Source organism: Vanacampus margaritifer, chromosome 17 (assembly GCF_051991255.1).
Source record: "Vanacampus margaritifer isolate UIUO_Vmar chromosome 17, RoL_Vmar_1.0, whole genome shotgun sequence".
NCBI classification, from domain to species: Eukaryota; Metazoa; Chordata; class Actinopteri; order Syngnathiformes; family Syngnathidae; genus Vanacampus; species Vanacampus margaritifer.
Window position 1 is genome coordinate 7,506,766 of NC_135448.1, and position 16,308 is coordinate 7,523,073.

General features: G+C 41.2%; 2 protein-coding genes across 2 annotated transcripts in view; both read right to left on the reverse strand.

Moving 5' to 3' along the window:
* The window catches only part of LOC144037551 (uncharacterized), a 49,171-nt gene that overhangs the window by 14,155 nt on the left and 18,708 nt on the right, over positions 1-16,308 (reverse strand). The window lies entirely within an intron of this gene.
* On the reverse strand, positions 12,560-16,090 carry LOC144037514 (uncharacterized). The gene is made up of 2 exons (XM_077549049.1): positions 15,893-16,090; positions 12,560-13,761 (listed from the first exon to the last, which is right to left on the reverse strand). Exons 1-2 carry the CDS (start codon positions 16,088-16,090, stop codon positions 12,700-12,702), a joined length of 1,260 nt encoding a protein of 419 aa, XP_077405175.1. The 3' UTR covers positions 12,560-12,699.

Genomic DNA, 16,308 nt, shown 5'->3' on the forward strand with positions numbered 1-16,308 from the left:
ACCGAAATGTGTTTTCGCACAAAGCGCTGAGAAGGAACTTTTTTTAGACTAAATAATATGACCCAGTTTAAGGTCATATTATTCCGAAATCAACACCATCTGCTCTGCACAGGACACAAAATATTTCGTAACAATAGTTGATATATGAAATTAGGTATTAAAAATGTTATAATATCTTTCAGTATACGTGTATGTATGTATGTACATGTGTAGAAACAACAGATTTGCCTCAGCTAGTAAAAAAAAAAAAGAGCAATTGCTTAGTGCTGTGTACAAGTGACACAGCGATGGGAAAATTGAAAAAGCAGTTCTGAGAAATTCAATTAAGATCTGAGTAATGTACCAAAGCGACAGACAAAAACTGTAAACGTAATGTAACAAAGTGGCCGGATGAAGATTCCTTTCAAAATAAATAAATACATATTGTTTAAAAGTATTGATTAAGCAAGCGACAAACCTGCTCTGTTCAACACAACACGAGGCTGCTTGCACACAGCGTCCAGCAGCAGTTTTTGCTCGTTCTCCTCCTGTGCTCCACAAAGCTCTTTTTCGCACGTCACGTTCGTTGCAGCACACATATTCACGATATCGGCGACATTCTATTTTCACACTTGGCGTCTGCTGAGCCAATGAGTCGCTAAAAAAAAACGCGTCTCCTTTTTTTGGTGGCTAGCAAGCTAAGCTAAGCTAAGCAAAACAGGGCCGAGAGATATTGACGAGCACCGCCTAATACGAATGTAAGCAGACACGAAATGTAGCAATTATTTTTGACTTCTCTAAAGTAGCGAGGCACGCACAGTGTCGATGTTTAAGTCCATTCAGTCAGAAATCAAGAAGGATTATATAGCGAAGCGCGAAAGCGTGCGTGTCGACGCCAAAGCGGCCTGGAACGGAGTATCATCGTCACGTGAAACCTGCGGCAACTCCAGCTGGACAAATCTCATTGTCGGGGAAAACCATGATGTAATAATAAACAAAAAGATCACGCGGAACGATATATTTACCAGGAGAACAAAAGGGACACATTAAAAGTGCATTTGGACGAATAAGAAGCACGTGTAGTACCTGTACAGCGTTGTTTTAAAGCTGTAAAGTCGTGCTCCTCAACAAAATTGCTAATCAGCGCAGAGCAGCGCATCCACGAACCTGAGCACTTCCATCCATCCATCCATTTTCTTGGCCGCTTTTCCTCACTAGGGTCGCGGGGGTGCTGGAGCCTATCCCAGCTGGCTTCGGGCAGTAGGCGGGGTACACCCTGAACTGGTTGCCAGCCAATCGCAGACCTGAGCACTTATGACACGTAAAAATAAAGCTGTATTCCTGAAGCGAAAACATGAAGAGTTACAACAGTTTGATGACCTCTAAATTTAGGCGTGTGTGTGTGTGTGTTGATAGATATTATAACATTTTTAATTCTTCATTTCATATATTAACCATTGTTACACATTATTAACATTTTATTTCTTTATATTAACCTTGTCGAGATGTTTTGTGTCCTGTGCAGAGCAGATGGTGTTGATTTCGGTATAATCTGACCTTAAATTGGGACATATTATTTAGTCTAGAAAAGTTCCTTCTCAGCGTTTTGTGAGAAAACACATTTAGTCATTGAACAGAATTTGTCCCGAACATACACCCACCTGTGAAGTTGCTTAAAACAGTAGTCTTAACATTATGTGTATTTTAAAGAATATCCTGTATATATTTTTATGTTTTTATATTATCAACTGTCGTTTAGAGGCGGCGCCTAAGGCGCGGCTCAACTTGCTCAAACTGTTCTGTGTTTTTCCATGACATATGAAAACAGAAACTTAACCATGTTTATATGAAAATGAAACTGAAACTTAACTGTAATAAAAGCGACTTGTGGCCGGGGGAGGAGAGGAAGTGGGACGGAGCCGAGCGTGAGTCAAAGTCTCACGTCTCCCCTTCTCTCCCCAGCCGCGGTTGCATTAAGACAAAGCACAGCTTCTGCCTCGTTTTTCCTTTGTGCACGGTCGGTAACTAAGGGGATCTGTAATATCAGACCCAACATTTAACTGGTTAAAAAATTAAACCCGGGACCTGCATCTGGACGGACGACCGCCGCCGAACCGAGGACACCGAGAATCTGTCGACAGCGTCTCCCCTTGCGGGACGGGTCTCCCCGCTCCGGCCCCGGCCGTTCGCCCGGACACCGGGTCCTGCGAACCAGACCGGCACCGAGGACTAACAGGTATTATGCTGTTTAATTATCACGATTTACACAAAAGTTTGAAAAAGGAACACTAAATATACTGTAGAAGTAACATAAAATAGAAAAGTGGGGAGTAAAAGCAAAGCGCTTGGGCGTTGGCCCGTGAAGATAGAAAAACCCATGGTATATATGATCCGGGCATCAAAGGGATCACGGTTTTATTAGATGAGATCCATAATACTTTTATTGACTAGTTTTTAACTTGTTAAATAAAAGTGTAGTTTTCGGGTGCCCGGGTAGAGGAAATTAAACGTTGCCGTAAATACGTAATAATTTACACCTCCCCACTCATTGTTTACCAAAATATCTGTGTTCAATATAACTAAGATTTATCAGGTCAGAACAGAACTGACTGCGATTAAAAATAATCGCCTAAAACACAAAACATGGTTTTAAATTAGAAAATGGTGCACCACAGAAAAGAGGAGTGTGTGTGTGTGTGTGTGTGTGTGTGTGTGTGTGTGTGTGTGTGTGTGTGATAAGGAAAGGGAGTAACTGCTGCCCGCTCCGGAGTAGAAACAATGGGCCAGTCATTGAGAAAAGAAATAGAACAACACCAGGATGTTAAGTTTATTGCAAGCTTTGACGCTAATGCGTGCAAGTATCTGGAATCCTGGGTGACCAAGTATGATTTTAACCCGTCTTTGAGAGATGTCAGGAACAAAGAGGAAGTTAAGAAAAGTTTAGTGGAGAAAAGAGCAAAGAAGATTAAAAAGGGAAAGAATGTAGAAAAATTGGAAGCACAACTACGTGCTGTTGAAGTGTGGATAAAACAGTGTAAAATGAGGGCAGAAAGCATTTTGGAAAGTGAGAAAAGAAAAAAGGAAAAGACAGAAAGAAAAATGTACCAGATGAAGATAAGACCTAAAAAGACAAAAAGCGCAATCATCAGTCTTCAATGCCATGCACACATTTTTTCAACATGCCTCTCCTCCACCTTCTGGACCAATTTACTACCAAAACCAACCCAATCGGGGTAGAGGACGTGGACGCGGAAGAGGAAGAGGCCGACCAGCCACCAGACAGGATGTGTGCTACAATTGTGGCAAGTACGGCCACTTCGCCCGAGATTGCCGCTCCAAACAAAAAATTGAGACCCCAAAATCTGACCACTGGGATCCAACCGAATGACGCGAGCAGGAAAGGTCAAGTGATGAAAACCCTGATGACACCAGAACGATCGTCGAGGTGCTTGACCTGACAGTCCTGTTTAGCCAGATGTCCTCTATTGACCCAGCAGTGAGAAAACTAGGCTTAGGGCCATTTACTACAACATTGAAATTCATTGTGGATTCAGGAGCACAATCCTCCGTGATCACTGATCTACCAACAGGTGTCAAATTGTCAAAAAGCACAATAATGGTCATAGGAGTGGGAGGTAGACCAGCCATCCATTACTTTACCGAACCACTGACCATTATTGATGAAGACGGAACAGAATACCCAGATCAAACTTTCGTTTACGTGCCTCGTTGTCCTGAAAACCTCATCGGACGAGATTTGATAAAAACCATGAGCCTTGTATTAATGGTCGAAGGCTCTAGCATGGTCGTGACAAAAAGAGGACAAGAAACACCAATGCAGATGTTAGTACTAGAAGGAAAAGACAAACCACGCCCATTCTACAGTCTGGATCCGATCCAAAAAGGTCCAACATCAGTAACAAACAATCTGCAACAGATGCCAGAACAAATCCTACCAAATTCAAATTGGGTGCCCCAAACCACGTACCCACTTCACTCCACCATCCGCTTCGCCCCGAACAAAGAGGACAGAGACTTCTTTGATCAATGGTCCCGATTGACAATCATGCGGGCCCAAATAAAGGACCTAATTTGGGACGAACAGGCAGGATGGATGGCAGCCACAGTAATCTTTCCAGATTACATATATGCATTAACCACATATGAAGGCTTTGGCATTCCCTTCCACATTTCACTGGCAAAACCAACAGGCTGGAGATGGAAAGGCATAGGATCAAAAATAAGAGATGTAACATGGTCCGAACAACGACTCCCGTGGACTCCATGTCAAGATGGAAGATTTAAACGCATCATGTCATCAGGAAACGTGGTCTGGAGGAAAAAACTAAACTGGGTGACAACATTTGTCCCTAGCACCCACCTAAGTACATGACATCCGGAGGAAACCACGATCCTGGCACTAAAAGACGCCATGGATCAAATACCACCTCAGCTGTGGTCAGCGTCAAAAACCGATGTGGGCCTAATGACCACAGCCACAGAAGTAACAATTGAACCAAGAACAAACTATCGCCCACGAATCAATCAATACCCACTCAAACTTGATGCCAAAGAAGGAATCACACCAGTAATCATGAACATGGTAAAAGCTGGAGTGCTCATAGAAGCCCCCAAGGTAACTTGTAACACTCCAATCTTTCCAGTAAAGAAAGCAGACACCACGACCTGGCGAATGGTCCACGACTTAAGAGCCGTAAATCAGGCAGTAAAACAGAGAGCCCCCTGCGTCCCCGACCCCCACACTCTACTCAATGCGCTGAAGCCACAACAGAAATGGTTCACAGTAATTGATCTAAGCAACGCCTTCTTTTCCATCCCACCACTCTACTAGTAACACACTCAGTAGATGTTCTTTTGACTCAAACAAAGATGTCATTTCTCTCACCAGCAAGACATCTTGGCCTAACAGCTGTACTGTTGTCCCAACCCCATCTTACCATCAAGAGCTGCAGCACTCTCAATCCTGCAAGTCTCCTCCCAGTGGAGACAGATGGGACACCACACAGTTGCACAGAAGCCACCGAGGAAATCTGCAAACCAAGAAGAGATTTGTTAGACACACCCTTACAAGAAGGAGAAGCAGTGTTTGTAGATGGTTCCTCAAGCAAAGATGAACTAGGCAACACCAACACAGGCTATGCTGTGGTCACACAACAAAAGACACTGAAGAGCGGACGATTAATAGGAAATCTGTCAGCACAAGCAGCAGAACTCATCGCGCTAACAGAAGCATGTAAATTATTCAAAGACAAAGCAGTAACAATTTGGACCGACAGCCAATATGCCCACTAGACATTGCACATCTTTGCCGCCATGTGGGCTCGACGAGGAATGAAAACATCAACAGGAAAACCTGTTCAACACGCCAAATTACTCACTGACCTTTTGGCCGCTGTACTGCTACCCTCCAAAATAGCAGTATGCAAATGCAAAGCTCACACCTCAGCAAAAGACGCCGTTTCTGTAGGAAATGCAAAAGCAGATTTGGCAGCCAAGCAAGCAGGCCAAGTCAAAACAAAGATCGTCATGCTCGCCAACCACAAAGAAACACAACAACACAACAACATTCCAAAACAAGTACTAATTGACATGCAAAACAACGCTCCAGACAAAGAAAAAACACTATGGAAAATGATGAACATTGAACTCACCCCAGAAGGCCTCTACCACAAAGAAGACCGACCAGTCATCCCCCGCAGTCTGTTCCACGCAGTAGCCACATTGAGTCATGGGAAGTCCCATGTCTCAACAGGAGGGATGATATCTATGGTAGAACAGACAATGACAATACCACAGGGCTTACAAACCTATTTTAAAACTTTTTGTAGGTCATGTATGGTGTGTTGTCGTCACAATGCTCAGGGAAACTTAAGACCACAGAGAGGGAAATGCCCAGTGGGCTCCTACCCATTTGAAGTTTTACACATGGACTTTATTGAACTACACAGAAGTGGTCAGCACAAGTACTGTTTAGTGTTAGTAGACTCACTAACTAAATGGGTTGAACTTGTTCCTTCAAAACATCCAAACGCCCTCACAGTAGCTAAAGCTATTTGTAAACACATAATACCAGAACATGGCATTCCACGAGTCTTGTGGAGTGATAACGGTAGCCATTTTGTAAATACCATCGTTGACAATATGGCCATCCATTTAGGGATCACCCTAAAAAATCATTGTGCATACCATCCACAGAGCGCAGGCTTAGTTGAACGGACCAACGGTACTATTAAACTAAGACTCAAAAAGACCATGGAAGAAACCAAAAAACCATGGCCTGAGTGTTTATCTCTAGTAAAAACTTACATGAGAATAACGCCAAACCCACAAGGGATCACGCCCTTTGAGGCAGTAACAGGCAGACCCTTTGTGCTCCCCTTATGGGAAAATCAGCCATGGTCAGACAAAACAGGAGAGGCAGATCCACTGACTAAATGGTTATGTGACTTGTTTAAAGAACGGACTGTGTCAAGAGCAAATGATCTGCCCTCTACCTCTCTTCCCCCTGCACAGGACACGGTGACCCCGGGTGACCTGGTGTTGGTGAAGGTGATAAAAAGGAAAACATGGTCGAGCCCACACTGGGACGGCCCATTCGTTGTTCTCCTGACCACACCCACCGCTCTCAAAATCGCTGAGAGAGAGACGTGGATCCACCAGAGTCACTGCAAAAAGGTCACCGAACTCAGATAAGGGATTACCCCCTGATTCTTGTCAAAAAGAAGAAGAACAAAGGAGAAGATGACCCTTTTTCAGACATTGTTTGGACTTTGCCTGTGGCTAACCATCACCACAAGCGCCACGAAGATAAAAACGCAAATCTGGAGGCCCAGATGTATCAATATAACTTACTACGCGTAGAGGATTATGTTGACACTGTGGAGACCGACACAAAAGTGTGACCCTCATCTTATTGTGTTTTCCTAACTTCAAATTCAGTTCCATTCTCAGACCAAGAGGTTCTCGTCACCGTGCGGTGGGGGAGTTATGGAATTTTTTCCCTTTAAGTTAAGGGTTTTCGCAATTTCCTGAGAATGGTTCAAATGTTGTGAATCTATTAATGAAGTAATACTGAGAAAACTTAATTGTTTTAGTATTTACTGATGTTCTTTTAAATCCACAACAGGAGGGAATGTGAAGTTGCTTAAAACAGTAGTCTTAACATTATGTGTATTTTAAAGAATATCCTGTATATATTTTTATGTTTTTATATTATCAACTGTCGTTTAGAGGCGGCGCCTAAGGCGCGGCTCAACTTGCTCAAACTGTTCTGTGTTTTTCCATGACATATGAAAACAGAAACTTAACCATGTTTATATGAAAATGAAACTGAAACTTAACTGTAATAAAAGGGACTTGTGGCCGGGGGAGGAGAGGAAGTCGGACGGAGCCGAGCGTGAGTCAAAGTCTCACGTCTCCCCTTCTCTCCCCAGCCGCGGTTGCATTAAGACAAAGCACAGCTTCTGCCTCGTTTTTCCTTTGTGCACGGTCGGTAACTAAGGGGATCTGTAATATCAGACCCAACACCACCTGACCTTGTTTTCGCCATCTGCTCATGGAAAAGTACCCAGAGATATGTTTTGTCTACAAATAAAAGAGAGGAGGTCTTTTAACTATAGGAAGCCATTCTACACGCGGAAGAACTACATTCGACGCTCTGAATTCCACCTGTTTAAGTGATGAATTAGAGGCTGTTATGATGTCCAGAGATCTCTGTTAGATTAAAAATCATTTTTGCAAAGGTGTTTTTTCTTACATTAAATCTATCTTCAAATTTTGGAACACGCAAAGAGGAAATTTAATGGTGAACCCCGACGTAGAACGACGTTTTATAGCGGTGCGTTCACAGACGAATGGAACTCCCGGCCACATTAATCAAGGTAAGTGGACACTTTATCCACGTTTTAGGAGTTCTGTCTGTCTGAGAACGCTGTGGCTGGTAAATTCGTCTTGCAAAATTATATTGAGGATGGAATTTGTGTAAGAAAAATAGTGATAAATTTTGAAGTCGTTTGGTTGGACGCGAAGTCCCAGATTTCGGATTTTGCCACGGTGTTTGAACTGTACACGTACGTGGTGACGTAAGCTTTGTATACGGAAATGCCGTCACGTTGTTGGGTATTGCGCTAATATGAAATAAAGATGAAATGGAGCTGTGCTGAATGGCTAACAGACATAAATTAAATGTCTAAGATTCTTGGAAGGAATTAGGGTAAGATTATGGATCGAAGCAGCGGCTAGTTCGCCCGCTGGTAGTAGATCGTAATAGGGTTCCTTGAATGGCAAACAGACGTAAATTAGAGGTCTAAGATTCTTGGGTGGAATTAGGAAGATTATGATTGACACAATGGCTAGATCGCCCGCTGTGAAGATATCGATAATAGATCCTTGAATGATGGATTATTTTTCTCAGCGCAGATGAGGATTCTGCACAATTGAATTAAACAATTGTGAACTGACAGGCTGAAATGGACGTACAAATTTCATTGACAAAGATGATACGCTATTAAAATGGCGAGAGACTGCTTCATGATTGATTAAAAGCAGTATAGCGTAACGCTACGATGGTGCGTTACGATGGATTTGCACAATTGAATCGAAGAATTGTGGCAATCAGGCTGCAAGCGGTATTAATTACGGAAAAAACATGGCAGTCTCTTTATAATAAGGCCTGCCACAAAGTTGGGAACAACGCTTCGCTCCTTGCAGTCGAGAGACTGCTTCGTAATTGACTTAAAGCAGTATTTATTATTTTAGGAAGACATCATGATATTCTGACGTTGTTGTTTTAAAGTGACCGCGATGAGATATGGTGTTGACTAATTCTGTTATAAGTGAGACGTCACTTCATTTTTAAATATTAATACGACTTAACTACAATATAATATAATATAATAAGCTAATAACATACGGGAGTCAATAAATAAGAAGAGAAATATACGCTTTATTCGAGGAATATAATTGTTTGACCCGAATAAGCTTCCGTTAAACCACGGGATGACGCTTTGAGTTGAGAGCGCATGCGCCGTTGTTAACGGAGAATTACCTATGAAATAAAGACGAGGAATAAAATAATTGTACGACTGGGTGCATGATTGCGGTGGAATAAATCTTATGGCGCCGTTATAAGCTACGGTAAGTTAATTTTATTGATGGAGGACGTTGAGGCTTGCGCCGCCGGGCGTTCGACGTGAAAATACGAGATATAGAACGCTTTTACGAGTGGAATAAGAACGACACATAATCGTGTATTTTTGGATAAGATGATGAATAATGCTAAAATACTAGCTTTAGGTATTTTTGTGAAGTTATAACCATTTATATAACTTTAATATAGTAATAATGTTGGGGCTACGATGCGCTTTTGTTCTGAAGGACTAAATGATTTTTGCTAGCCGTAATTAAAACTTCTGGGTTAAATTATCATCTGTTAAATAATGACCTAAAATGTATTTAATATCGAACGAATAACAACACATAAAATGGAGGAGACATTTGATTTTAATGTGCAGGAGAGTAGGTCTTAAAGGTGGTTTGCGTAATGTTGAAATAGAAGGGCAGAAGTAGGTCTTAAAGGTGGTTTGCGGAATGTTGAAATAGAAGGGCAGAGTAGGTCTTAAAGGTGGTTTGAGTAGGGCTTAATGAAAAAAGGTTAAAATGGAGGAGAACAGATAAGATAGGAAGTATTGAATGGTATTTAGAAGGGACAAAGTAAGTTTTCAATAATGGTGTGCACTTTTTGAAAATGGGGGAGACTTAATATAATTTCTATGACTCATTTTGACCGCCAGTAGTCCCCCTTTTTAAAATTAAAAATGCCAAGAGCAAATCAACTAATGTAAAGAGGTATATATTTAACTTTTTTGGATTGTTATTAGATGACATATTTCAGCCATATTTTTTCTTATTCTAATAATAATAATAATAACAAAAAAATTAATAATTTGGATGGCAACTAATGTGGAATATTTTGTTATAAGATGATTGTTTCTTCCATTACAATTTTGCTTGTGCGCGAGAACATTATTTAATTTTGAATATCTTTTCAGAATCAGGAGCCACACCCATTAAAGACGGGATTCCCACCAAAGTGCCATATTCTCGTCCAGGGGGTGAAGTAATAATTATAATTTAAAAAGGGGCTATTCCCATATTTACAGTAGAAAAATAATTTTTAATCTCTCCTGAATATATTTATTAACCTTTGAATTTGACATTTGAAGTCCCATTTCAGAATTGGAGTAGGATACCCTGGAAGATTGGACTGTTCCATGGGGAGCCATTTGGGAGGATAACATTTTTGACATAATTTGAGGTGCTATGTAATTAAAATAATTTCTACCTTGATGTTCGACCAAAGGCTGACTTTACGGGCTGCGGCCTCCATTGAGAAATAATAATTGAAAACTACACACTGGTTAATTGACTCTGTATTATATTCGTATATTTTTAGAGCAAAGCTATCCTTTCTTATCTTAAGTATCATTTATGAAGGAATGCAAAACATATTAAATTAAATATTGTAAACCATAACAAATATTGGAATATAACTAGCAATTATTTAAAATTGTAAACTTTTGTTGTTTTACATTATTTTTATTGTTAATTAATAAATTATTATTATTTTTAATTTTTTATTTTTTAATTCAAATTTTTAATTTTTTAAAGATTTTTTTTTATTTTTATTTTTAATATAAAGCAGGATTTTATTATTTCGACTTTTACTGATATCTCATCACCTGATAATGTTGGGGCAGATTTTAATAAGTTTCACAGAGTGCCGTTCATTGGTCGGGATTGCTGTTTCAAGTGTGGACGTTCTGGACACTGGGCCAGTGCTTGCAGACAGCACTCGCGGGCAAAAGCACATGAGAAAAAAGACGAGCACCTTGTTGTTCCGCCCTCCACGGGTATTACATCACCTAATGTTGTGAGAGATTGCGTTGTGTTCCAGCCACGTCCTTTTGCGGGTCGAAATGAATGCTACAGATGTGGTCAAACTGGCCACTGGACAAAACAATGCCGACAGCAGTCACATGATATCTGGAGCAAAGGCCGCGGACAGCAGAATGATCATGACCTCCATCAACAACATGTTCGCGGCTTCTATCAACATGAACAATATGGGCGGGGCTACTACCACCAGCCGAGGGGGCGTGGTTTAAGTATGCGGGCATCATCACAACAATACTTGCCCTTTTTCCCTAAACAGCACTATCTGCCGCCACCTGCTGGTCAACAACAGCACTACCCACCGCCACCTGATGGAGAGCAGAGGTTCCTGGCGCCACCTGGTGGAAAGTTTCCACAATGACTGCACCCTGAACTCACATGCAAAAGTCTTAAATGAAAAAACTGCTCCAATGCACACAATGCACGAACTGTGCAGAGCAGATGGTGTTGATTTCGGTATAATCTGACCTTAAATTGGGACATATTATTTAGTCTAAAAAAGTTCCTTCTCAGCGTTTTGTGCGAAAACACATTTAGTCCTTGAACAGAATTTGTCCCGAACATACACCCACCTGACCTTGTTTTTGCCATCTGCTCATGGAAAAGTACCCAGAGATATGTTTTGTCTACAAATAAAAGAGAGGAGGTCCTTTAACTATAAGAAGCCATTCTACACACGGAAGAACTACACTCGACGCTCTGACTTCCACCTGTTTAAGTGATGAATTAGAGGCTGTTATGATGTCCAGAGATCTCTGTTAGATGAAAAATCATTTTTGCAAAGGTGTTTTTTCTTACATTAAATCTATCTTCAAATTTTGGAACACGCAAACAGGAAATTTATTTTCATTCCTCAACAGCTACTCGCAACACTTTTATCACAGAACGGCTCCACACTGCAAAAAAAACTACTTTTATTGGAATAACTTGATTGTGACTTTTTCCTTCTAGTCTCTAATGTGGCTACAACTTAACAGTGTATTAGACCGCGTGGAACCACACTGCCTCTAAGTGGCCAAATCGATTCTGAATCGTACTAAATGAGAATTGCGATTCTTATGACAATAGATTTTTTGGCACACCCTTAATTATACAGTCTTGCCACTTATGCCATTTCCAGCTAAAATAAATATTTTCACTTTTAACATAAAATGTTGACAGGGTGTGACACATTTCTAATTAACTGTACTTTTTCTTTAACATAAATGTATGAAATTATTAAGTTATTACAGTATTAGTGCTACCTGTAAATTTCTTGTACACTATTCTTGTTTAAACCTTGCATCTGACCTTTACTTAAAAATGTAAATGTTTGATGTACAGTAAATTAACAGGAAAACAGACCTCAAACATTTATTTCTTTGAACAACAGTAATTACCAGAGGTCCAAATCATTGATGCTTCAAAGGAACCATAAATCAAACAAAACTTAAATATAAGGCCCCATATTAGGCAGTGTACAACAGGTCTGAACAGACTTAGGCCCCAAAGATTCCTCGGAATGCCTTTTACATGGAATACAATATTTACAAGTCATTAAAACCAGCATTTTTTTTCCACAGCAAAAAAATATTTTAAAATGATTTTTTCCCCCCACAAAAGACATTACACTATACACAACTACATATACAACATACAAAATAATTAAGTCAGTTCTTTAAGATTAAAATGACACAGATTTTAAAGGCCTCACAGCTCAACTACGTTTACCAGATCAAACTAGTTTAGCCTGAAATTCTTTGGTCTTTAAGACGTTTGCTGCGTAACTGGACATTCTTGCGCTTCTTCTCGTATCCTCCCAAGCGATCTCTCCCGCTCCTCCTGCTCGTGGATGGAATTCTGCACTGACGTTTTGCCGTGCTGCTCCTTCAGGTGGCGCCGTAAAGCGGGCTTGTGGGCGAAGCGGGCGTGACAATACGCGCAGCGATGCGGGCGCTCGCCGCTGTGGAGGTTCATGTGGTCGATAAGCGTGGAGCGCTGTGTGAAGCCCTTAGAGCACAGGGGGCACTGGTGGGGTTTGCCGTTGCCCCGGTGCAAGGCCATGTGTTGGTTCAGGTTGTAGGAGTGGCGGAACTGCTTGTCGCAGAAGGGGCAGGCGTAAACCTGGTGAGCTGAGCAGTAGTGCCTGGCGAGGGCGTGAGTCGAGGGGCACGTCATGCCGCAGTGCACGCAGATGACGGGCCCGGTTACGTTGGATGTAGAGCCCACCACGGCGACGGACTCGTCCCCGCCCTCGCTCGTACCGGCATTGAGCCGACAACTCCCCTCACCGGCATCGCCAGACTCTTCCACTGGGAAATGTGTCAAACTATTGGCAGCCAGTGGCAAAGACTTATCCCCCTGAGTGTCATCTAGATTCAAGTCCAATCGCGGGAGGTCAACTGAGAAAAAACTTCCCGTCTTGAGCCCCTCGCTGAGGTCCATCCCAAAGCCGTCAGCTGTCCCTGCGAGATACCACAAATCTTGGGGGGCTGATTTTTTCTCCTGAGATGACACCCACCGTCTCCTCTTGAAACCCCTCCCCGTTGCTCGCCCTCGGCCACGGCTAGGTTCAGATAGCCTGTGTCTGAAAGAACGCAGTCCTTCCCTTGAGAAGCCGTCAGGGTCGGGACCTTGAGCCGTTGGATTCAAGTCATATTCGCCACCCTCTCCTGCAACCTCCGTGTCTGCTGCAGGGCAACGGGCATCCCTATGCTCATCAATGGGAGCGCCAGCCTCTTCCTCCTTGACACTGTTCTGCTCTTCATCAGAGATGTAAACTTGGAACATATCACGTTGGACATCTCCACTCTGGCCTGATGCATTATCCTGTGTCAAAAATAGAGACATTAGCGTAATATCGGAAACAACAGTGTTTACACTACTATTATGGTTCTTAACTCAGTTGCTCCCAAATGCTAGAGCATACAGAAGGCAGCCTCTGACCTGAAGCGGTCCCTTAAAGCAATGAATGGACAAAATTTACACATTAACTTATTCAAACACAAAAATGTGCAAGTATGTTATTTTAATACTTTGTGCTTCATTCCCCAAAACGTATTTATACGTTTTTATGTTGTTGTTTTTTATACAAGAGCATACTGAAGGCTTTGATGCAGCTTCTGACATGAAGAGGTGGCTTAAAGCAATGGTAGATATTGCAAAAAACGTCCAGCAGGTGGCAGCAGAGTATAAAGAGAGCAACCAGGGTCATGTTGCAAAAGGCTCTTTTACCCACTGGTATAAACAGATTTGTGATTAATTATGGAATTTAGCTATATTCTAATGCTAATTGCTGCAAAAGTGAAACAGATAGAAATATACTTTTTTTCCTGATGAAAGAGACTCTAATCTTTCTTTTGGTAGGATCCATGTTTTTATAGCAATAGAACACAATATTCTGTGGGCCTTGCAGAATCAGTCAAAATCCAGTAAAACAGCCAGGAGCGAAGGGGGTTGCTTCAGTGAAAATGGCCGGGAGTGAATGAGTTAACCTTGTAATTTCCTATGCACATTCACCAAACCCTCCTTTATTGAAAAATTAACTGATCTTTTTTTTTTTCAAATTCAAAACAGGTTTAGGGCAGGGGTCAGCAAAAGAGCCGTTTTAGGCCAAATAAATCACCATAAATCATTAGACTAATCCAGTGGTTCTCAACCCCGGTCCTCGAGTACCCCTATCCAGTCTGTTTTCCATGTCTCCAACAGCCAACACAGGTGTTTCAAACGATCAGCTAATCAGCAAGCTCTGCATGAAGCCTGATAACTGTGTTGGCTGATGGACACATGGAAAACAGGCTGAATACGAGGACCGGGGTTTAGAACCAATGGTCTAATGTACTGAGGGCCCAAGAGCTAAATTAGAGCTGCACCACAACATAAAAATATGAGCACAGCATCCAATACGTACACATTCATTTTCTTCTACTTTTCCTTTTTGGATTTTTTGGGTACATTTTCAGACTTCATTTTTCATACATTTTTAGACTTTTCTGACATTTTTGGCAATTTTATGTACAAATTTTCTACCGCTCCTTCATTTTTTGAACATTTTACAGCTATTTAAAAAAAAAAACATGTTTTCATGACTTTTTTGCTTCCAATTTTCTGACATTTTTGGCCATTTTGTGGACATTGTGTGGTAATTTTTTAGACATTTTTGTGGTTACTTTTTAAATATTTTCTTTCCTTTCTTTTCTTAAAATCAATTTTCTGTTCATGGACATATGGTAATTTTCTGATCTTCCTCTTCTTGGTCATTTTTGGGTAATTTTTTTGACATTTTTAGATAATTTAAAAAACTTTTTCATCCATCTTTCATCTCTGTTTTTCTGACAACGTAAAAATTTGGACCCTGACCATTTTTTAAATATTTAATTATTAATTTCAAAGAATACTTTATCTAAAAAAAAATGTTAAAAACTTAAATATGTAAAATAATATGAATTTCTCCTTTTTCTTTATAGAGATCCAAAGGGAGCCAAAGGAGAGAGACTTAAGAGCCACATGTAGTTGAGTTTGCTGTTTAGGGTGCTTTACCTCACTAAATTGAGTGTGGTATCTCAGAGGTAGGAAATCCAGGTCCAGAAAGTAAAAACCCTGCCACAGCTTGGCTTTAGCCTCTGATGTTAGCTAGCTAGCTAGCTAGCTCCTGGGGCTAAAGCCAAACTGTGGCAGGGTTTTTACTTTATGGAGCTGGATTTGCCACCTCTACAAGTCCTATACATCACAATGTACCAAATTTCTGAGATAAATGCAGTTTGTTGATTGGTCAACATTTGAAGATCCTCCTTTCAATAGTTAAAACTCATGCTGTTGTGATGCCATGCTATTTGTGTTGATGATGCAGCAACACACCACATTGTAGAAGTGGAGAGCCAGATTCAGCATTCCAGAGTGGAAAGTTGCACTGTATTATACTACTTGGTGGAACATGGCTGTCAATTGGGAAAACACACACCTTCACAGATGTTTTTTCCACCAAAGGACTGCCATCATGTTGCTGACTGTTTTGCTGTGTGCTGTTCTCTTCCACCAAGTGTACTTCTAAACTACGCACGGGAGAAGGTCCGCTGCCAAGGGGTGATGCGATGGAATGAATGCTGCCGCTGACAATCACAGGCTGAGGCGGTCTCTCCTCTGTAGTTATCTGCGACATGTGGAAAAGAAAATAATGTGAGCTCAAATTGATTGCAAATCGGCATAAAAAAAGAACGAAGAGATCCCACAAACGTATACAAAATGACCATTAGTAAAAGAGGTGATTCATGACACCAGGTTCTGGATCAGCTGACCTCCAAAATTGCTGGATTCTTTTCTCTCTGACTTAATGATTTCAGTAGGCTTTTATCTTTGACTCCTTTAAAAAAATCAATA